General features: G+C 39.4%; 1 protein-coding gene and 1 pseudogene across 1 annotated transcript in view; one reads left to right on the top strand and one right to left on the bottom strand.

Annotated features, from left to right (window-relative positions):
* The window catches only part of PACS1 (phosphofurin acidic cluster sorting protein 1), a 164,416-nt gene that overhangs the window by 43,329 nt on the left and 98,714 nt on the right, over positions 1 to 22,373 (bottom strand). Inside the window, exon 2 of the mRNA XM_039244831.1 lies at positions 3,331 to 3,418. Within this exon, the coding sequence (XP_039100762.1) occupies positions 3,331 to 3,418 (88 nt within the window). The remainder of the gene's footprint in view (positions 1 to 3,330; positions 3,419 to 22,373) is intronic.
* On the top strand, positions 21,206 to 21,475 carry LOC120240158 (annotated as a pseudogene).

Below are 22,373 nucleotides of genomic sequence, written 5' to 3'. Positions count from 1 at the left end.
ATTAATTAACAGGAAAAGGACATCAGTGGAAAAACTGAGAAATCCAAATAAAGTCTGCACCAATGATAATGTCTTAGTTGTGATAAATGTACCATGGTTAAGAAAGATGTTAGCATTGGGAGAAGGTGGGTGGGTGGGGGGTTACAGACACTCTATGTACTATCCTGGCATCCCTTTTGCAAACTTAAAATTATTTCAAAATAAATGTTAAAAATAAAATCCAATCCATTGGTCTACTTTGTTCTTTGAACATATCTTTTACCCAAGCATGATTCTGTAGCCTCATGCATTGGTCATATGGAAAACACGGGCTCCCTGAGTTAGGCAAGCCTTCCTACATATTTTATTATACAACTGAGAAAATCATTATTACTATCACCACTGTCCTCTTCAGGAAAGTCCTTAAGAATTGAGAAGCTGCCCCCTCTGGAAAACAGTGTGGAGGTTCCTCAAAAAACTAATAGAACTCCCCTATGACCCAGCAATAGCACTGCTAGGAATTTACCCAAGGGATACAGAAATGCTGATGCATAGGAGCACAGGTACCCCAATGTTCATAGCAGCACTCTCCACAATAGCTAAAACATGGAAAGAGCCTAAGTGTCCATCAACGGACGAATGGATCCAGAAGATGTGGTTTATCTATACGATGGAATACTACATGGCAATGAGAAACAATGAAATCTGGCCATGTGTAGCAACATGGATGGACCTTGAGGGTGTTATGTTGAGCGAAATAAGTCAGGCAGAGAAGGACAAATATCATATGTTTGCACGTATGGGGGAAAGGGAGAGAGGCAAACCATGAGAGACTCTTGAATGCTGACAAAAACTGAGGACTGATGGATGTGGGGGGGGGAGGGGGAGATGGGCGTGGAGGAGGGCACTTGTGGGGATGAGCACTGGGTGTTTTATGGAAACCAATCTGACAATAAACTATATGTAAAAAAAAAAAAAGAATTGAGAAGCTGTCAAGCTTATAGTGACACATTTTCCAAAATTCTAATTTTTACATGAAAGATCAAACTTTATTTATCATTGGCCAAACATATTCTCAGTTGTTTCCCTTTAAGTGACAGGTTCACTTTGTTCATTTTCAAGAAAATATCTTCCAAGTAGCTGAGTCTGAATAACCAGTTTGTCTGTAAGCCCTTCTTTCATATAAAAACGGCATTCCATAATAAAAGCACCTAATATTTTAAATCATAACTCAATTGCACAAATATTCATTCAAGACAACTGCATACTTCACCATGAGCAGAAGTGCTTTATGCATGTTTCCCATTTCTGTTTCATCCCCTCACTGCCGAATCTAGTGCCTAGAGCAATCCTTTGTATATAATAGATGTTCAATAAATATGTATTAAATGAATAAATAAATGAATAAACAATTCATTGGATAAATGAGTGTGATAACATCTGTGATTACTTTCAGCTGTTTGGAAGTAAAGCAATAAAAAATTCAAGATATTTATAGTTTTTTGGGTGTAATTTAAAATTTTACAGAATGTTAAATGTTTAATCAGGAAATAAAGGAAATTATTTCTTTTGGCAAAGCCATTTGACTGTGGGGATGGCAAAAGCAGCAGGGAACTTTCAAAACCACACCAACAGTGTTTGTACTGGAAAGCAACAGCTTTTAGCAAAGGCAATAATTCCTGAAAACTGGAACCCTGCCCATGACCTAAAAATGGGTATAAAATCAGGACAGAAAGAAAAGACACTGTAAGTCTCCACTTGCACATCATTGCCCCCTACTTGTGTTTTCAACTCATGGTGCCTGGGAACGTTTCACAGAATTGGGAGGAATTACCTGCACAAAGATAAAGAGGAAATCAGAACATAAAGTGGGACGTGAAGGAATTCATAAGGAGTAATTTAAATTCTTTAAGTTTTGGGGCACCTGGGTGGCTTAGTCGGTTAAGTGTCCGACTTTTGCTTAGGTCATGATCTCGCGGTTCGTGGGTTCGAGCCCCGCATCAGGCTCTGTGCTGACTGCCAGCTCAGAGCCTGTAGCCTATTTCAGAGTCTGTGACTCCCTCTCTCTCTGACCCTCCCCTGCTCATGCTGTCTCTCTCTCTCTCTCTCCTAGAAATAAATAAAACATTAAAAAAATAATAAATGCTTTAAAAAAAAATAAATAAATTCTTTAAGTTTTGAGGACTACATTAAGATAATGTATTTATCCCAGAAAGAGAGCTGAGGATCTCAGTGTATGGTACACATACTGTGAGTGCTATAGATGTGGATTTTAATGAGGCCACTATTAGAACAATAAACTGCTCCACACAAGGTGATCTAGCTAATAAAATGCACTGGTTAGTAGCGAGTTGCCATATAGTTCGCTACTTTTCAACCAGTAAGAATTCACTAAATACACCATTCTTCAGCCAAAGAATCCAGTCATTATTTAACGACCCAGAATCTGAGTAAAATCTAGGGAGTCATCATTAGGAAGGACTTACCAGTTAAGGAAGGGCTAGTAGTGAAGCTTAATGACTATATAAATTACCTGCTCTTTAGTTTCTAGAACCACTTCTGCTACCTGGTAATCAGCTGGCAACAACTACTTTCCCGTAGTTCAGTTTCTCCCTTCTTTTCTGAACTTTGGGAATGCTTAGAGTATGAATGTTTGTGAAGTATTTTGGGTCCCTTGAAGATACTGAATGAGTATAAAGAATAAATGGGTAGACCTACCTGAAGCTAAAATATTAAGTTTTTAATTACCAAATCTGAAACAATAATCTATAAATTTCTTCTACCCTGTAGAAAATCTCAAAAGTGCTTCCCAACCCATGCCTTTGCTTGGACCCAGAAACCCGATGTAAACAAACGCTGGCCACCACAGCAATTTCTGAATCATTTATTAAACACGTTAGCATCTGTATCACTGCATCTTCATACTAATTCTGTTAGATATGCAAGGCAGGAAGAACCATTTTAAATCTTCAGACAAAGAAACTAAAGTTTAAAGAAACTAAGTGATTTACCTAAAAGACAGAACTGGGACTCATTAGGTCTCATGAACTCAGTCATCTTATACTCCTGCTCCTTGCTTGGCTGAGGGATAGTGGGAGGGAAGGAAGGAAGGAAGGGAGGAAGGGAGGAAGGGAGGAAGGAAAGAAGGAAGGAAGGAAGGAAGAAGAAAGGAAAAGAAAGGAAAGGAAGAAGGGAGGGAGGAAGGAAGGGAGAAAGCAAGCAAGGAAGGAAGGAAGGGAGGGAAGGAGTGAGGGAGAGGCAGACCCTCATCAGTATTTCTCAAGTCCCAACAGCAGGCAAAAAGTTACCCAGCTTCCTTGGACCATGAACAAACAATCCTGCTCAACTTACCTGTAGCTTCACAGCAATGACCACCGAGTTAAGATCTTTGTCCATTTCTTTTAGCATGACAAGTTTCTTCAGGGTCAAGCTGAATAGCCTAGAAAATTTTTGAGAAAGACAATCCAGTCAAACGTGAGGAACTTGGGAGAAAAGTGATAGATGATCTGATGGGGGAAACTGTGCTACCTAAAGAAAGAATGTTAGAATGCCAAACAGTGTCCTCCTTTAGTAAAAAAGCACACTTCTGTTTAACTTTTATAGAGAAGTGTCAAAGGGACATTATTCCATGAATCTCTGAGGATGCCCATTGATCTCAAGCTAAAACTGACACACTTTTTCACTAATACAGGGGAGCGATTTCTGAGGGGGAGGGGTAGACCAAGGACAGGTATAGATATTGATTTTGCTTCTCCAGTCCCTCTTCCACTTTACATCTAATCACACCTGAAACATTTACAGACATAATCTGTAGCAACAAGGAGATAATCCACACAAACAAAATAGGTACCATTTGCAGAAAATGATTTAAATGGCCATAACTTGGGTTTCAGCTGAACCGTTCTTCAGGTACGTAAACAATCTTCAGTGCCACACAATGAGGAAGTTCCCTCTAACTGAAAGAGACAGGATGGTCCCTTGTTCTGGAGTCAGCAACTATCATTTGACTTGACCTTGCCTTACCAAGACAGGGCTACCGTGGCCTTCTAGAAGGAGTTGGGAGGGAAACTTTGGATACTGCCTTTCTGCTTCTGGTTTGAGTGGTTCAAGTCTAGAACATTCTCTTCCTTGGAGAGGCTCTGACAAATGGGGAGTCACACCAAGGATGCTGCTTACCAGAGTCATAACAAGCTCTCAGACTCCATCTTAGGCTTCCTCTCTTTCCCGTACTGCAGCTACCTTGCCCCTGCTTTCTCTCGGTCTTACCTCCCTGCACTCCTTCTTCACACACTAAGGTCCAGTCATACTGAATCTCCTTTAGGTCCTTGGGTGCCACACACCTCTGGCCTTCTGCTAAAGGGCTTGGCATAGTATAGTTGCTCAGCAAATACCAGTTAGATAAAATGTTATAACTTCCTAATGCCTCCTCTGCCACAGACTAGAGCTGGCAGCAAGAGCCACCTCACCTGTGCTCCTAAAACACGCTTAGGTTTATTAAACTGGAATCACCTGGGTTCATGTTACCTCCTCCAAATCTCCCTCCCCCGCCCCAATGCCTACCCACAGCATTATATGTTTCTCTTTTTCCCTTCAGAGTACAGATGTGCTGGCCCCAAAAGGAACTCTGGTTCTACCAACATCAAAGGGATTCTTATATTCCACATAATTGGCTATTAAGAAATGTAACTATGTTGTTCAACTGATTTTCAAGCCTTGCTAGAAAGGGAAGGGGACATGACTGGATGAACAAATGGAAGAGACTGGATATGCTCAGTCTTGTTCCTCATTGAAGGCTGCTATTTATGAATGCTTTTGATGGGTTAGGTTTTTGTTTCTTTCCAACGCAAACATTTCCTAGCTTCAGACTGATCTGCTGGTGCTGAATAAATTCACTCCAAGATAGAGAGTCACAGAACTAAATATGGGACACATGTTTCTTCCCCCAGCTTGTTCTCCTCCTTCACTCTTTTACACATTCCACATGCATCTCTTCTACTCTGGGTATCAGGTTAGTTGTTGGAATTGTAGAGGGATGTGGTTCTTAGCCTCATGGAGATTACACACGCCGGAGGGGAAGAAAAGTAATGACTTACATTACACACCTTGCCCTCAGCTTTTTATGTCCCATAAGGCTCTGGACCATCTTTTCTTTTACATAACATGTAAAAATTGTCGGAATATACTGCAGAATTTTGTTAGGAAGGAAAAACACATCATAGACCAACAAATGTTTATTGACTAAATAAACAAATCTGTATGCCACAGCACCTATGTTAACAAGAAAGCCAAGAATGATTTAGCACCTTAGGTAACAAAGTAACGGCAAGACTGGATTTGCTTAGTGTTTGTTTAGAAACTAGATATACCACATTGATTTCCATATTATTGGCTATCAGTTCAATAGATATTTTCTGTTTGTTTTTAATGGTATGACTCCAAGAGATGTGGGGATTTAAATGCATTCTAGTTCTTCAAAGAATGAGAAAAATGTGTATGACTCATTAAGTATCTACCATGTACCAGGTACTTGATATATATTGCATTATCTCATGTAAGTCTTACAATAATTCTAACAGGTGGGTAATATATCCATCCATTTTACAGATAAGGATGCCAGAGGATTAAGAGACTTGACCAAGATCACACAGAAAGTGGTCGAGCCAAGATGCAAACTTAGGCCTATCTTAGCCCAGAATCCAATTTAAGTTACTACAAGGCACTTTATTAGAAAACTAGAAAAAAATATTTTAATTACAAGTAAATATTTTCAACATATATTTAATATAACAGAAAAACTCCAAAGAAGTAAGATACATTTCTGCTTAAACCACACTCACACACAGTTGACGGACACAGCCCTAGATAGTCCAAGGATGACTAAGCCTGACTGAGCCTGGCAAGATGTTCTGACTGCAGGTGCTGCAGTGCATAAGAGGCTGAGTTAGAGTCTGATCCTAAATGTTCTTGTTACCATATGTTTTACTGGTTGTTTTACTTCTTATGCAGTAAAAATACAGAATCCAAGGCCTAAAAAGGAAAGGATCCTTCCCTGATCATATTCCTGTTTTAATCAGTTTTTCTATAGCAGAAAATAACTTCACACTAAAATTCTAAAAACTATTAATTCCAAGTGCTGGTGAAGATGTGGCATAACTGGAAGTCCCCTGTGTGGCTGGTAAGAGTGCAAAATTGTACAACCACATTCAAGAAAACCACTTGGTAATTTATCAGTAGACACTAATTATATGACTATTCCTATGGCCAGCTCCCAAGAGAATCCAAGAAAAATGAAGGCAGAGACCACAAAAAGACAGGTACAAGAAAGTTCAAAGCAGCTCCACTCATAAAAGCCCTAAACCAGAAATAACCAAAATGTCCAAAGCAGAAAAATGAACAAATGTACTATACAAAAAAGAACAAGCTACTGATTCATGGGACAACACAAATAAATTTCAAAAACACTATGTTTGTCTAACTAAAGAAGGCAGATACAAAAGATCAATGCATGGTGATAGGTGACAGAACAGTAACCGAGGCAAGTGCAGGCATTCACTGGGAAGGGGTACGAGACAACGGAACCCTTTAGGGTAACTGATACACCACGGTGGCCAGGTAGGTATACACACATGCAAAACCCCACAGAGCTTTATATCCAAGACCTGTTCAGCCCATGGTATACAAACTACACATCAATGATTTTTTTTTAAAGACCAGAATAAAGGCTTTAGAGTCAGACATAGCCTGGTCTGAATTACAATTCTGTCATATTACTCTCACTTATCCATCAGCCTACAATGAGCCGGGCACTATTCTAGTTACTTGTGACGTATCAGTAAACAAAACAGACCAAAATTTGTGTCACAACTTTAATTTTTATATTCTAGTGAAAAAAAGATCATAAATAAACATAAATATTTTAAAATTACATTGTATGTTAGATTGTGTTAAAATAGAAGTAGGTAAGGGGGAATATGAGTGTGAAGCAGAGGGCAAGGAGGGCTGTAATGTTAAATAAGTTGGTCAGAGCAGACCTCACTAAGTTCTACATTAAGAAGAAGTTCTACGTAGGGGCGCCTGGGTGGCTTAGTCGGTTAAGCGTCCGACTTTCGCTTGGGTCGTGATCTCGCGGTTCGTGGGTTCAAGCCCCGCGTCGGGCTCTGTGCTGACTGCCAGCTCAGAGCCTGGAGCCTGTTTCAGTCTGTGACTCCCTCTCTTTCTGACCCTCCCCTGCTCACGCTGTCTCTCTCTCTCCTAGAAATAAATAAAACATTAAAAAAAAAAAAATTTAAAAAAAAAAAAAGAAGAAGTTCTACGTTAAGGGAAAAAGTGCAAACGTCTTAAGGTATAGCACACCTGGTCTGAGACATACTAAGGAGGCCAGTGGAGCTGAAGCTGAGTGAGCAAGGTTAAGAGTGGTGTTGGATAAGGTCAAATACATGCTTTGTGGGTGGGGAGCCTTACAAGCCATGTAGGGCTTTGTAAACCATAGTAAGGACTGGCTTTTATTCTGCAAGAAATGGGGAGCCTGGGGAGCTACTGGCTTTAAGTGAAAGACATGGCTTGTTTTACATTTTAATAGGATTGTTCTAGCTGTACTATTAGGATAGAATGAAGGAGAGGAGAGGGGAAGGGGGAAAAGTTGAGTCAAAAGCAACTGCCAGAGTTCAAGCAACAGATGACTTGTGGTTTGCAGGGTAGTGTAGCAGGGTGGCAGCACTGGAGGCAGTAAAAAATGGTTTGGTTTCTGGATATACTATTGAAGATGTAGGTCAACTCCTGGGTTTTTGGCCTGAACATCTGGAAATAACCCGGTGCGCTTATCATTAACTGAGATGGGGAAAACTCTGGGTAAAGCAGGTTTGAGGAATTTAAGATCAAGACGTCAACTATGCGGACGCTTTAAATTTGAGAGGTCTGTTAGACTTCTAAGTAGAGATGATGAGTAGAGAGTTAGGTATACAAGTCTGTGTCTGGGCTGGGAACACAAATATGGAAATGTGGCATAAAAATGCTGCTGATGGGTCAAGACAAAGACTGAGAATGGGTGAGTCAGTTTAGCGAAATGAACCTTAACAAGAGCAACTTCACAGAATAGTGAAAAGGGAGGGCTAACTGGAATGAATTTGAGAGAGAAGGGGAGGAAAGGAACTAGAGACAGAAAATATAAAGACACAAATCTGTTTCAGTCCTAGCTCTACCGCAGCATCCTGAGTAATAAACTTCTTATCCAACAAAAATACAGTGCAAGCCACAGGTATAACTTTCCTTTCTGGGAGGGAGTCTGTAATTTTGCTACGTGCTAGGAAGAGGGTACCCAACTGACCAGGCCCCTAGGTCTCTAATGAGCTTTCTTGGTAACAGTATTTTCTAGGTGTTGTCATAATTCAGTGCATCTTGTATGACTCCACTGGGTGAAGACTCTCGATAGCTTGCACCTGGTTTTCTCCAGCCTTTGCCCATGTACCTTTCTTCTTTGCTGACTTTGCTCTGGTATTCCTTTTGCCAAAGTAAGTCATAGCTGTGACTACCCCTATGTTCTGAATCTTGTGAGCCCTCTTAGGAATCCTTGAACCCTGTGATGATCTGGGGGACCCCCAACACAGAGTGGGCTGGAAGGGACACTTACAAAAGGGTACTTTATCTTAATTGTGGTGATGATTTCACAAGTATGTATTTATGTAAAAACTTGTCAAATTGAACACTTTAAATATGTGTAGTTTACTGTATGTCAATTACACTTCAATAAAGCTTTTCTTTTTTTTTTTTAAAGGCAGGTTCTACCCAGTGTGCTACAGTCTGCTAAATAGCTGCCCAACATCTATTTTCCCCTTTCTACTTAATAACAGAACACCAATTTTTAGCTAAGCATGTTGGTTCCTAAAATAAAAGACCATGCTTCTCAGCTTCTTTTGCAGCTAGGTGAGAACGCATGGATAAAATCTGGCCAGTGTATAAGTGAACATATAAGGTAGGACTTGTGGGAAGATTTTTTAAAAGGGAATCCACTCACCTAACAGGTCCTTTCTCCTTCTTCTGGTCTGCAATGCAGATGGCTCTAGCTCCTGAAGCTAACTTGGACCATGAGGGCACCTTGATAATTCAAGCCATGTGTGAGGAATGTAAATTAGATTTCTTTTTTTAATGTTCATTTATTTGAGAGATAATAATAATGTTATTATTTGAGAGAGAGAGAGGCAGAGAGAGAGGGAGCCACAGAATTTGAAGTAGACTCCAGGCTCTTAGGTGTCAGCACAGACCCCAACCCAGAGCTCGAACTCATGAACTGCGAGATTGTGACCTGAACCAAAGTCGGCTGCTTAACCGACTGAGCCACCCAGGTTCCCCAGGAATGTGAATTAGAAAGAGAGGAGACAGGACCCTAATTATACTGTAGGAGCTACTATTATCAACCCTGGATTGTTTACCTCTGGATTTTTAAATTTTATTTTTCATTTAATTTTTTTTATTTTTAAGTAATCTCTATACCCCGAGATAAGAGTTGATCTCTACCAACTGAGCCAGACAGGTGCTCCTTTTTTGTTTTTTTTTATGTGAAGAAGAAATAAACTGCTATCTTAAAATTTTTTTTTTAATGTTTTTATTTATTTCTAGGAGAGAGAGAGAGAGACAGCGTGAGCAGGGGAGGGTCAGAGAGAGAGGGAGTCACAGACTGAAACAGGCTCCAGCTCTGAGCTGACTGTCAGCACAGAGCCCGACGCGGGGCTCGAACCCACGAACCGCGAGATCATGACCTAAGCGAAAGTCGGACGCTTAACCAACTAAGCCACCGAGGTGCCCCAATAAACTGCTATCTTAAATAAATATCTTGTTTGGGGATGTGTGTGTGTGTGCACGCACACACACACACATGTGCTATGTAGGTAAACCTATTTTTAAGTGATATACCAGGAACAGATTTGCAGGGTGTTAGGATTCAGTCACTAGCTCCCAAATACTTTTAAAAGAACTAGCTGAATTACTCCCAAAGTCCACTTTATGACTTTCATCCTTATGAAAGGAAGGGAATATATCTCACAAGTTAAAGGAAAAAAGGTTCTTTCCATGATCCTTAGAAGAACCAAATTCCTAGACTTCTGCATTTCAGAGAGCTCACTAGGAAACTCTGTGGTACCATGGGTTGGAAGCCAGTCTCATGGTACAACTTGAGAACATGGGAGCTGGCTAAAGATTCCTCTGTACCTCCCTTCCAACTTGTCTCCTCATCTAGGGATGACAAAGAGGGAAGTTCTAGCTAAAAGTTTGTAACCAAAGGAGGTTTCAAATGGAATGTATGGCTGGGATTCCCCAGCTAGTCCACCTCTGGAATGTCAGTGAAAGGCCAGATAGAGAAAACTGCACCTCTATGTGCTAGAACTCAAAGAAGTCAACCATCTGCCTTTAAAGTAAAACAAAGTATCACAAATATGGCTGAAATCCAAAGGATTTATAAAGCAGGATTCCAGGTTATTCAGCTCAAAAATAATCTTCACTTCTACAGATGAGCACTGTGTGTTATATGGAAACCAACTTGACAATAAACTATTAAAAAAAAAATAAAACCTTTCGTTTATACAAAAAGCCAAAAAAAAAAAATCTTCGCTTCTACAAACGCATTTTGAACTTACACTGATAATAGGACTCGTTTATTGTCATTTTTTGGATTCCATTTGTAAATGCTAGTGAAGTCCTGCATTAATAAAATAATAAAACATCAAATCAAAGTCTGCTGATTACTCAAAGTGCTTCTTCCTTCTGCATCTTGGTCTTTTCCTGATCCCATCCCTTCCTTTCCTTGTTGGGTAAACTTTGGTGACTTCTGAGCCTCAATTTTTTCACATAAAATGAAGATAACAATAGTACCCCACTTAATAACATTGTAATATGGTTTAATTGAGGGAAGAGAAGGCAAAATAGGGCCTGGCACATGGTAAGATGCTATAACTGCTACACTTGGAACTGTCATAGCCATCAGCAGCAGCATTATTTATTTGTTCACTCTTTAAGGCTGTATTTGTTCTCCTTTGTGGGGGGGAGGGGGGATCCGACTTCCTTCTGAAAAGAGCAGTGAGGCAACAGCCATTCTAAACAGGGAGGGAGCTCCTGGCCTCTACTCTCATTCCCTGTGCCCAAGTCATTTCCCTTCTACTTGCGGGCACTGGAGCCCTTGAAGAGAACACCCTCACTGCCACCACCCTCAGGAAGGACAGTCAGAGTAACACTGACGGAGTCTAGAACTGGGTTAAAGATTTTCTTTTTTCCCAGCAGGATTTCCATCAACCACTTACTGTATATATCTTCACTGTACTTAGCTCTATGCTAAAAGCTATAAGGTACATAGAAAAATGAGGCATAATCTCTGCTCTTGAGCACTTTAAAACCTAGTTGAGAGGGCAGGGTTTAAGTACATCAAACAATTATTTAACAAATGTAACTGCATACAAAATTAAGTACTAAATTACATAAAAGAAGATTATGAGTAATTGTGCTACAGCTTCAGGGAGGACATATTATTTGAGCCCAACTAAATTCTCTCAAGAAATTATTTCCTTTAGATTCCATTAGACTGAATCTGAAAGAATAAAGTTGTCTACCTGATAAGTGGATAGAGAATGATACAAAAGTACAATAACAAGAATCTTTTGAAATCTTCTCAATTATTCTATTTTGTGCTTCACTATAAGATAAAGGAGAAACAGCCTTAAATGTTATCTACAAACAGTTTCCAACCTGAATTTCACAGCTGTTTCAAACTTAACTCTATGTAAATCAGAACTAGAGAGGCTCAACAAAAGAGAATCATATTCCACTCCCATTTCCCAAATCTAGGGTATCAATGAACAGTGAAGTAGCCACATTTTGCACAGAAAAGAGGGAAGAAAGGAGAAACAAAGATCTGGATGGAATGAAAAACTGAATAGGGACTCTGAGTCACACTGATGGTCCTTATGGGACGAGAAGACTGGAGACCTGGATGATTCTTTGGCCCTACCAAGAAATGACTATGTTATAGGAGCAAGTCAATTTTTTTCTCCCTTTCAGTCTTTAATCGCAAGATAGGGGTGGGGGGAGCTCTACCTTCTACCCGCAACAGCATTTATCAGGACAAAGAGCGAATCAGTAGAAAAAATTTGTGGAAAAGTGTTTCCTTTATGAGAATAATCTTCATTTCTACAATTGCTTCAGTTTTAACAGGGCACGTCTGCATGAGCTTCAATAACAATAACACAAAAGGTAAATTTCTGAGCAGTGTACTTAAACATTTTTTTTCTTTAATGTTTATTTTTGAGAGAGAGAGAGAGAGAGAGTTCCTTAACCTCTGCTCAAAGGAACTCACAATACCATACCATCTGACAAGTCCTAGTTACTTAAGTTACAGTCCTTCATTATGACAATCCTTAATTCAAGTGTTTCAGTGATAGAGGCAGAAGACATGTATGAGAAGAACAAAAAAAGGAAAAACCATATGAATTTTGGTCAAGCCAAAAATAAGTGATCTTAACGTGGGAAATAAAGGAAAGCTGAGGGCAAAGCACAAGCTAAGCCCCTCCCCTTACTGCCTTGTGTTCTGTGTGACATTTCTCAGGCACTTCTGGCTGCCCAAGAACAAAGGAAAGGGAAAAACAAATGGTTAACTGACAGAGATCACAGTCAGGACAGGAGTCTCCATCAGTTTCCAACTGTCTTAATGATTTACAAGAAAAAAGGCAATCTGCAGAAACCAGATTCAACTTCCTGGAGCCCTAACATCACCATCCCCTCCATAGGATAGAAAGTCTTAATCAGTCACTCCAAGTGCAGCTCTTTTTTGTCCATGGGTCCTATCCTTGTGCTTTAATAAAATCACTTTTTTGCACTGAAGATGTCTCAAGAATTCTTTCTTGCCATCAGCTCTGAACCCTAACACTTCAAACCACATCTGGCTGAGTCAGAGGCAAGAATCAACAAAGTGCATTAAAACAAAAAGATAAACATATCTGAGAGACTCCCAAGGCAAGCATGATTGACTATTAGGGACTTAATACATCTTATCACATTAATAGATTTGAAAGAAAAAATGCAATTATTTGTTAGATGCTAAAAAGGCATTTGATAAAATTCAATATACATTACTAATTTTAGAAAAGACCCTTAGGGGGTACCTGGCTGGCTCCGTCTGTACAGCCTGCAACTCTTGATCTTGGGGTTGAGTTGAAGCCTCATATTAGGTGTAGAGATAACTTAGAAAAATTAAAAAAAAAATAGGGGCACCTGAGTGGCTCAGTCGGTTAAGCATCTGACTTTAGCTCAGGTCATGATCTTGTAGTTTGTTTGAGTAAAGGACTGTCCATAGGTGCTTTGAAGTGACAAAAAATACACTAGTGCCAGTTGTAGGCACCTTCTAATGTTCTGAAAAATCACTGATTTCTGCCAAACACCATGGCCTGAGACTGAGCATCTGAGCGTAGAAGACGATCACCCATAATCCCACAGAGAGAGAGAGAGAGAGAGAGAGAGAGAAGAACCATTGGTTCAGCTGTGATCATGTGATGTTCAGCATCCTGTACTACTTGTATTACAAGATATCACTTGTTTATCAACTTCAAATTTATTAGAAATGTTTGCTCGTCTTGTGGAACACTTGCAGAACAAGTTACTTGCAATCCAAGGATTTACTATAAATGATATCAAAGCTGAAAGGACATAAAACAATCTTCAGTTGCACATATAAGACTGTGTACTAGAACTCAAGAGAATGAACCAAAAGCTACCAGAATCATAACACAAATATCAAAATAAATATATAAAAATACAAAATGTCCTTAATGCAAATTATAACAATTAACTATAATTAGAAAGTAGAGATGCACATAGTAGAGATGCACAGATAAGTATTCAAGGGGGAAATGATTTTGTAATTAACTTCAAAATATTTCAGAAAAATTAAATTTAGCCACTTTGACTGGCATGAGGTGGTATCTTAGTGTGGTTTTGATTTGTATTTCCCTGATGAGGAGGGATGCTGAGCATCATTTCATGTGTCTGTTGGCCATCTGGATGTCCTCTTTGGAGAAGTGTCTGTTCATATCTTCTGCCCANCATTTCTGCACTGGGTTATTTGTTTTTTGGGTGTGGAGTTTGGTGAGTTCCTTATAGATTTTGGATACTAGCCCTTCATCTAATACATAGTTTGCCACTATCCTTTCCCATTCCATCAGTTGCCTATTGGTTTTATTGATTGTTTCCTTTGCTGTGAAAAAGCTTTTTATCTTGATGAGGTCCCAGTACTTCATTTTTGCTCTTGATTCCTTTGCCTTTGGGGATGTGTCAAGTAAGATATTGCTGCGGTTGAGGTCAAGGAGGTTGTTTCCTGCTTTCTCCTCTAGGGTTTTGATGGTTTCCTGTCTCACACTCAGGTCCTTTATCCATTTTGAGTTTATTTTTGTGTATGGTGAGAAAGTGATCTAGTTTCATTCTTCTGCATGTTGCTGTCCAGTTCTCCCAGCACCATCTGTTAGAGAGGCTGTCTTTTTTCCATTGGATACTCTTTCCTGCTTTGTCAAAGATTAGTTGGCTGTACACTTTTGGGTCCAATTCTGAGTTCTCAATTCTATTCCATTGGTCTATGTGTCTGTTTTTGTACCAATACCATACTGTCTTGATGACGACAGCTTTGTAGTAGAGGCTAAAGTCTGGGATGGTGGTGCCTCCCATTTTGGTTTTCTTCTTCAATATTACTTTGGCTATTCGGGATCTTTTGTGGTTCCATACAAATTTTAGGATAGTTTGTTCTAGTTTTGAGAAGAATGCTGGTGCAATTTTGATTGGGATGGCATTGAATGTGTAGATTGCTTTGGGTAGTAATGACATTTTAACTATATTTATTCTTCCAATCCATGAGCATGAAATGTTTTTCCATTTTTTTGTGTCTTCTTCAATTTCCTTCATAAGTTTTCTATAGTTTTCATCATACAGATCTCTTATATCTTTGGTTAGGTTTATTCCTAGGTGTTTTATGGTTTTTTGTGCAATTGTGAATGGGATCAGTTTCTTGATTTCTCTTTGCTGCTTCATTGTTGGTATATAAAAATGCAACTGATTTCTGTACGTTGATTTTGTACCCTGCAACTTGGCTGAATTCTTGGATCAGTTCTATCTAGTAGGCTTCTGGTGGAGTCTGTCGGGTTTTCTATGTAGAGTATCATGGCGTCTACAAAAAGTGAAAGTTTGACTTCTTCTTTGCCAATTCTGATGCCTTTTATTTCCTTTTGTTGTTTGATTGCTGATGCTATGACTTCCAGCACTATGTTAAACAACAGGGGTGAGAGTGGACATCCCTGTCATGTTCCTGATCTCAGGGGGAAAGCTCTCAGTTTTTCCCTTTTGAGGATGATGTTAGCTGAAGGCTTCTCATAGATGGCTTATATGGTGTTTAAGTAAGTTCCTTCTGACAAATATCATATGTGTGCACGTATAGGAGGATTAGGAGGAACTTGACGGAGGAACAAGGGGGAGAAGAAGGGCGGAAATGGTGGGGGAAAGGGAGAGAGGCAAACCATGAGAGACTCTTGAATGCTGACAAAAACTGAGGACTGATGGATGTGGGGGGGAGGGGGGATGGGCATGGAGGAGGGCACTTTGGGGATGAGCACTGAGTGTTATGTAGAAACTAATTTGACAATAAACTATTTGTAAAAAAAAAAAAAAAAAAAAAAGTAAGTTCCTTCTATGCTGACTTTCTTGAGGGTCTTTATTAAGAAGAGATGCTGTATCTTGTCAAATGATTTTTCTGCATCTATCAACAGGATCATATGGTTTTTATCTTTTCTTGTGTTGATGTGATATATCACACTGATTTGCAGATATTGAACCAGCCCTGTAACCCAGGAATGAATCCCACTTGATCTTGGTGGATAATTCTTTTTATGTGCTGTTGAATTCTATTTGCAAGTATCTTGTTGAGGATTTTTGCATCTGTATTCATCAAGGATATTGACCTGTAGTTCTCTTTTTTTGCTGGAACTCTGTCTGGCTTGGGAATCAAAGTGATGCTGGCTTCATAAAATGAGTCCAGAAGTTTTCCTATGATTTCTATTTTTTTGAATAGTTTGAGAAGAATGGGTATTAATTCTGTTTTAAATGTCTGGTAGAATTCCCCAGGGAAGCCATCTGGCCCAGGGCTCTTATTTGTTGGGAGATTTTTGATAACTGATTTGATTTCCTCACTAGTTATGGGTCTGTTCAGGTTTTCTATCTCTTCCTGTGTGAATTTTGGTAGTGGGTGTGTGTTTAGGAATTTGTTCATTTCTTCTAAGTTGTCCAGTTCTTTGGCATATAATTTTTCATAGTATTCCCTGATAACTGCTTGTATTTTTGAGGAGTTGGTTACAATAAGTCCATTTTCATTCATGATTTTGTCTATTTGAGTGCTCTCTCTTTTCTTTTTGAGAAGCCTGGCTAGAGGTTTGTCAATTTTGTTTATTTTTTCAAAATACCAACTCTTGGTTTCATTGACATGTTCAACTGTTTCTTTGGTTTATATATTGTTTATTTCTGCCCTGATTTTTATTATTTCTCTTCTCCTACTGGGTTTCAGGTGCTCTTGCTTCTCTCCCTCTAGTTCCTTTAGGCGTGCTGTTAGATTTTGCACTTGCGTTTTTTTCTAATTTCTTGAAATAGGCCTGGAGTGCAATGTACTTTCCTCTCAGGACTGCATAGAGTTTGGATTGTTGTATTTTCATTTTCATTTGTTTCCACATATTTTAAAATTTCTTCTCTAATTGCCTGATTGGCCCATTTGTTCTTTAGTAGGATGTTCTTTAACCTCCATGTTTCTGGAGGTTTTCCAAACCTCTTCCTGTGATTGACTTCGAGTTTCAGAGCATTGTGATCTGAAAGTGTGCATGGTACGATCTCAATTCTTTTACATTTATTGAGGGCTGCTTTATGTCCCAGTATGTGATCTATCTTGGAGAACGTGCCATGAGCACTTGAGAAGAAAGTGAATTCCATGGCCTCAGGATGTAGAGTTCTAAATATATCTGTCAAATCTGTCTGGTCCAATGTGTCATTTAAGTCCATTGTGTCTTTACTGATTTTCTGTCTAGTTGATCTGTCCATCGCTGCAACTGGGGTATTAAAGTCCCCTCCTATTAGCACATTCTTATCAATAAGACTGTTTCTGTTTGTGATTGTTTTATGTATTTAGGTGCTCCCATATTTGGTGTGTAGACATTTATAATTGTTAGCTTTTCCTGATGGATAGACCCTGTAATTATTATATAATGCCCTTCTTTATTCCTTGTTACTGTCTTTACTTTAAAGTCCAGTTTATCTGATATAAGTATAGCTACTAAAGCTTTCTTTTGACGTCCAGTAGCATGATAGATATTTCTCCATCCCCTTACTTTCAATCTGAAGGTGTCCTCCAGTCTAAAATGAGTTTCTTGTAGACAGCAAATAGATGGATTTTGGTTTTTTTATCCATTCTGCTACCCTATGTCTTTTGATTGGGGTATTTAGTCCATTTACATTCAGTGTTATTATTGGAAAATAGGAGTTTAGAGTCATCGTGTCCTTTGTGCAATTCATGCTTGTGGTGGTGTCTCTGGTATCTTGTGTTCCTTGCAGCATTGCCCTCAGAGCGTCCCCCCCAGAATTTCTTACAGGGCTGGTTTAGTGGTGATAAATTCTCTCAATTTTTGTTTATTTGGAAAGACTTTTATCTCTCCTTCTATTCTGAATGACAGGCTTGCTGGATAGAGGATTCTTGGCTGCATATTTTTTCTGCTCATCACATTGAAGATTTCCTGCCATTCCTTTCTGGCCTGCCAAGTTTCAGTAGACAGGTCTGTCACCACATTTCAGGCAAAAATTTTAATAACTGTTCAATCTGGAAGATGAATATTCATAGGGGGTTCATTAAACCCATCTCTACTTTTCAGTAGGTTTAAAAAATTTCATGGAAGGAAGGAAGGGAGGAAGGGAGGAATAGAGGGAGGGAGGGGGAAGGGAGGGAGGGATGAAGGAAGGAAGCCAATATTCCTGAAACCAATACTATACTATATGTTAATTAGCTTGAATTTAAGTAAAATCTTGGAAAAGAAGGAAAGGGAAAGGGAAGGGAAAGGAAAAGAAAGAAAAGAAAACCAGCTAAGAAACTTCTGGCGGGGGAGGGGATGCTTGGGTGGTTCAGTCGGTTGAGCATTGACTTCGGCTCAGGTCATGATCTCACAGTTCGTGGGTTCGAGCCCCGCGTTGGGCTCTGTGTTGACAGCTTAGAGCCTGGAAACTGTTTCAGATTCTGTGTCTCCCTCTCTCTCCGACCCTCCCCTGCTCATGCTGTCTCATAAATAAGTAAAAATATTAAAAAAAAAAAAAAAGAAACTTCTGGGGGAAAAGAGTAAAGAAGAGGGCTTTATCCAATAGGATATTAACATATATTCTAAAGCCAACGTAATTATAACGTCTTAGTATTGGAAAAGAATAAACAAAGAGATCAATGGAAGGGAACAGAGTCCAAAATTAGACCTAAGTATAAACAAAAATTTACTCTATGAAAGAAATAGATGAGTTACTCAATTAATAAATAGTATCATAAAACTGGCTAGCTATTTGAATAAAAACAGTGATGGCTATTTCACCCCTTACAGCACTGTATGCACAGATACAGTATATTCAGAAATGAGGATTAATTAAAACATTTTCAGGTAAACAAAAAATGAGAGTTTACTACCAAAAGACTCTCTTTAATGTTTATTATTTACCTGATGCTATAGCAAACCAAATGGCTTAAAACAGTATACATTTATTATCTCACAGTTTTTGTGTCAGAAATTCAGAAGCATCTGAGTTGTTTGGTTCTAGCTAAAGGTTTCTCATGAAGTTGCTGTTAAGATGTTAGTCAGGGTTCGGACACCTGGGTGGCTCAGTCGGTTAAGTGTTCGACTTCAACTCAGGTCATGAACCTATGGCTCGTGGGTTCAAGTCCCACGTTGGGCTCTGTGCTCATAGCAGAGCACCTGAAGCCTGCTTCAGATTCCATGTCTCCTCTCTCTCTGCCCTTCCCTGCTCCCACTTTGTCTCTCTCTCTCTCAAAAATAAACAAACATTAAAAAAAAAAAATGTTAGTCAGGGCCGTAATCATCTTGCCCAGGGCTGTAGCATTCCTTTCCCAGGTAGCTCACTTACAAGTACTGGCAATTGACAGGCGGTCACAGTTCCTCTCCCAGGGCTGACTGACAACCTCACGACATGGCAGTTGGCTTCCCCACAGAGTGAATGTTCCAAGAAAGAGCAAGGCAAAAGGAGCAATGTATTTTATGACCCAGCCTCAGAAGTCACATTCCATCATTTCCTGAATGTCCCTTACATTTTCTGAATGTCCTTTTTTAAATTTTTTGTCTTTATTTTATTTTTGAGAGACAGAGACAGAGAGCAAGCAGGGGAGGGGAAGAGAGAGAAGGAGACAGAGAATCTGAAGCAGGCTCCAGGCTCTGAGCTGTCAGCACAGAGCCCAACGCGGGGCTCAAACCCATGGACTGTAAGATCATGACCTGAGCTGAAGTCGGACACCCAACCAACTGAGCCACCCAAGTGCCCCTTGAATGTTCTTTACACTGTGTAACCAGTAGTTCAGTGTAACCAATGCCCTTTCCGGTTAGAACGGTCAGCCCTATAGAGTGCGAGGGAACTACTCAAGAGTATGAATCTCAGGAGGGGGAATCACTGTGGATGCCTTGGATGGTAGGCTGAACATTAATGCTACTTCTCAAGGATAACTGTAAAAATAAGAAAGTGGTCCTAAAAAATCAAGGATAGGAAAAGATATGGTGGACAAATAAAATTGCAAAAATGTAGGTAAATTTAAACAAAGATGGCTAATATGAAATAATGTTTTACACATTGTAAATATTACAGCATGTACGAGATAGGAAATGACCCAATCACAGAGTGTTTTATGTTTTATTTTTTATTTAAAGAATTTTTAAAGTGTTTTATTTATTTTTGAGAGAGACAGACAGACAGTGTGAGCCAGGGAGGGCCAGAGAGAGAGGGAGATACAGAATCTGAAAGAGGCTCCAGGCTCTGAGCTAGCTGTCAGCACAGAGACCAATGCGGGGCTTAAACCCACAAACTGTGAGATCATGACCTGAGCCGAAGTTGGATGCTTAATTGACTGAGCCACCCAGGTGTCCCTCACAGAATGTTTTAAAGGTCCCTGAATTGTTTCAGAGGGAAAAAAAAATGGGAAACTAACATTACACTTTTAAGTAGTCACATTCAAAGTTTGAGAGTAATCACCAAGAAACTAAAAGTTGAACACCTATCTTTCAAACTCATAGTTTAAATGGAATGTGAGAAAAACCCTCCACCAATTCAAAAGGAAACAAAGAAAAAGGGTTAAAAAATAATCACCCAAAAACACAGGAAAAAGAAGAAATGAGAAAATACTCAGAACCCAACATTAATGAAACATTATGTATCAAAACTAAAGAGGTTCTTGGAGGAAATTTTATTTCATTATTATTTTTTGAGGAAACAATAGTCTTAAGTGGTTATGTTAGATAAGAAGAAATGCTGAAATTAATGAGCTAAGCAGTCATTAAGACACTTAAAGAAAAAGAACAGCTAAATAAACCCAAACACCTAAAAGTAAGAAAATGGTAAGGACAAAACTAATTTTATAAAATAGAAAATAAACTACATGTCTTAGAATAAAATTTAGAAACCTGAAATTGTTATTTTTTTGATTTTTTAAAAAATGTTTATTTGAGGGGTGCCTGGGTGGCTCAGTTGGTTAAGCGACCGACTTCAGCTCAGGTCATGATCTCACAGTTCGTGGGTTCGAACCCGTGTTAAACTCTGTGTTGACAGCTAGCTCAGAGCCTGGAGCCTGTTTCAGATTTGTGTCTCCCTCTCTGATCCTCTCCTGCTCACACTTTGTGTGTGTCTCTCTCCCAGAAATAAATAAAACATTAAAAAAACCCTTTAAAAAAATGTTTATTTGAGAGAGAGAGAATGGGGGGAGGGGCAGAGAGAGAAAGAAGATCCGAAGCAGGCTCTGTGCTGACAACAGAGAGTCTGACGTGAGGCTTGAATTCATGAACTGGAAGATCATGGCTTGAGCCGAAGGCAGCTTCCTAACTGACTGAGCCACCCAGGCGTCCCTGGAATTGTTTTTAAAAAGACACACTCCCGTGCTCGCTTCGGCAGCACATATACTAAAAAGACACACTCCAGGGAGCCCATGGCCGCTGCACCACCCGCCAAAGGGAAGACCTTTAAGCTCCTAGGAATTCTAGATGTTGAGAACATCCCCTATGCACGAGACTCCGCATTATACGGTTCATTAGGATCGGTTGTGGCTGGCCTTGGACATTTTTTGTTAACTAGTAGGATTAGAAGATCATGTGCCATTGGAGTAGGAGGATTTATCTTGGTGACATTAGGATGCTGGTTCCACCGTAGGTATAATTACGCAAAGCTAAGAATCTAGGAAAGAATGGCCAGAGAAAGAATTAAAAATAAGATTCTATATGAAAGTGCCCACCTTGATCCTCAAAGAAAATCAGCTGATGGCAGTGGGGTGACCTTGAGCACAGAAAACCCAGCTACACGGCACTGAGGTCCACACTAGTAAACCCTGTATGTGCCGTGACTTTCAACCAAGTAAATAAAGTATGTGTTAAAAAAAAAAAAAAAAGACACACTCCAGATAAAGCAGAGATTTACAAGACCACGCCACAAACCACTCACTCAAGTAAAGTTGGAAACTTAGATGAAAAAGGCCAATTCCTAAAAAATATAACGTTAAGAAAAATGACCAGGGAAGCTGGAGAAAACCTGAGTGGTCCTATAACTACCGAAGACTCTGGGGAATAAGTTTTAACTCTTCTAAGAAAGAAAATACCAGGTTCAGATAATTTTTAGAGGCAAACTCTATCAAACATTCAAGGAAGAGATGATTTTAACCCCATACACATTTTCCAGAGGATAAAAAAAAGGGGAACACTTTCCAATTCATTTCATAAAATTACCATGGATCCTAATCCACAACAAAGAAAAATTAAAAACCAATCTCATTTATAATCATAAATACAAAATTTCAAAACAAAATATTAGCAGGGCACCTGGGTGGCTTAGTCGGTTAAGAGTCCGACTTTGGCTGAGGTCATGATCTCACGGTTCGTGGTTCAAGCCCCGCGTTGGGCTCTGTGCTGACAGCTAGCTCAGAGCCTGGAGCCTGTTTCAGATTCTGTGACTGTCTCCCTCTCTCTCTCTGACCCTCCCCTGGTCACACTGTCTCCATCTCTCTCAAAAATAAGTAAAACATTAAAAAAGAAGAAGCCTTTAAAAAATAAAAAAATTAAAAAAACACAAAATATTAGCAAATGAAACCTAGTAACATATTCTAA

Source organism: Hyaena hyaena, unplaced genomic scaffold (assembly GCF_003009895.1).
Source record: "Hyaena hyaena isolate Hyena2069 unplaced genomic scaffold, ASM300989v1 scaffold_248, whole genome shotgun sequence".
NCBI lineage: Eukaryota > Metazoa > Chordata > Mammalia > Carnivora > Hyaenidae > Hyaena > Hyaena hyaena.
This window is presented reverse-complemented; position numbering and strand designations above follow the sequence as displayed.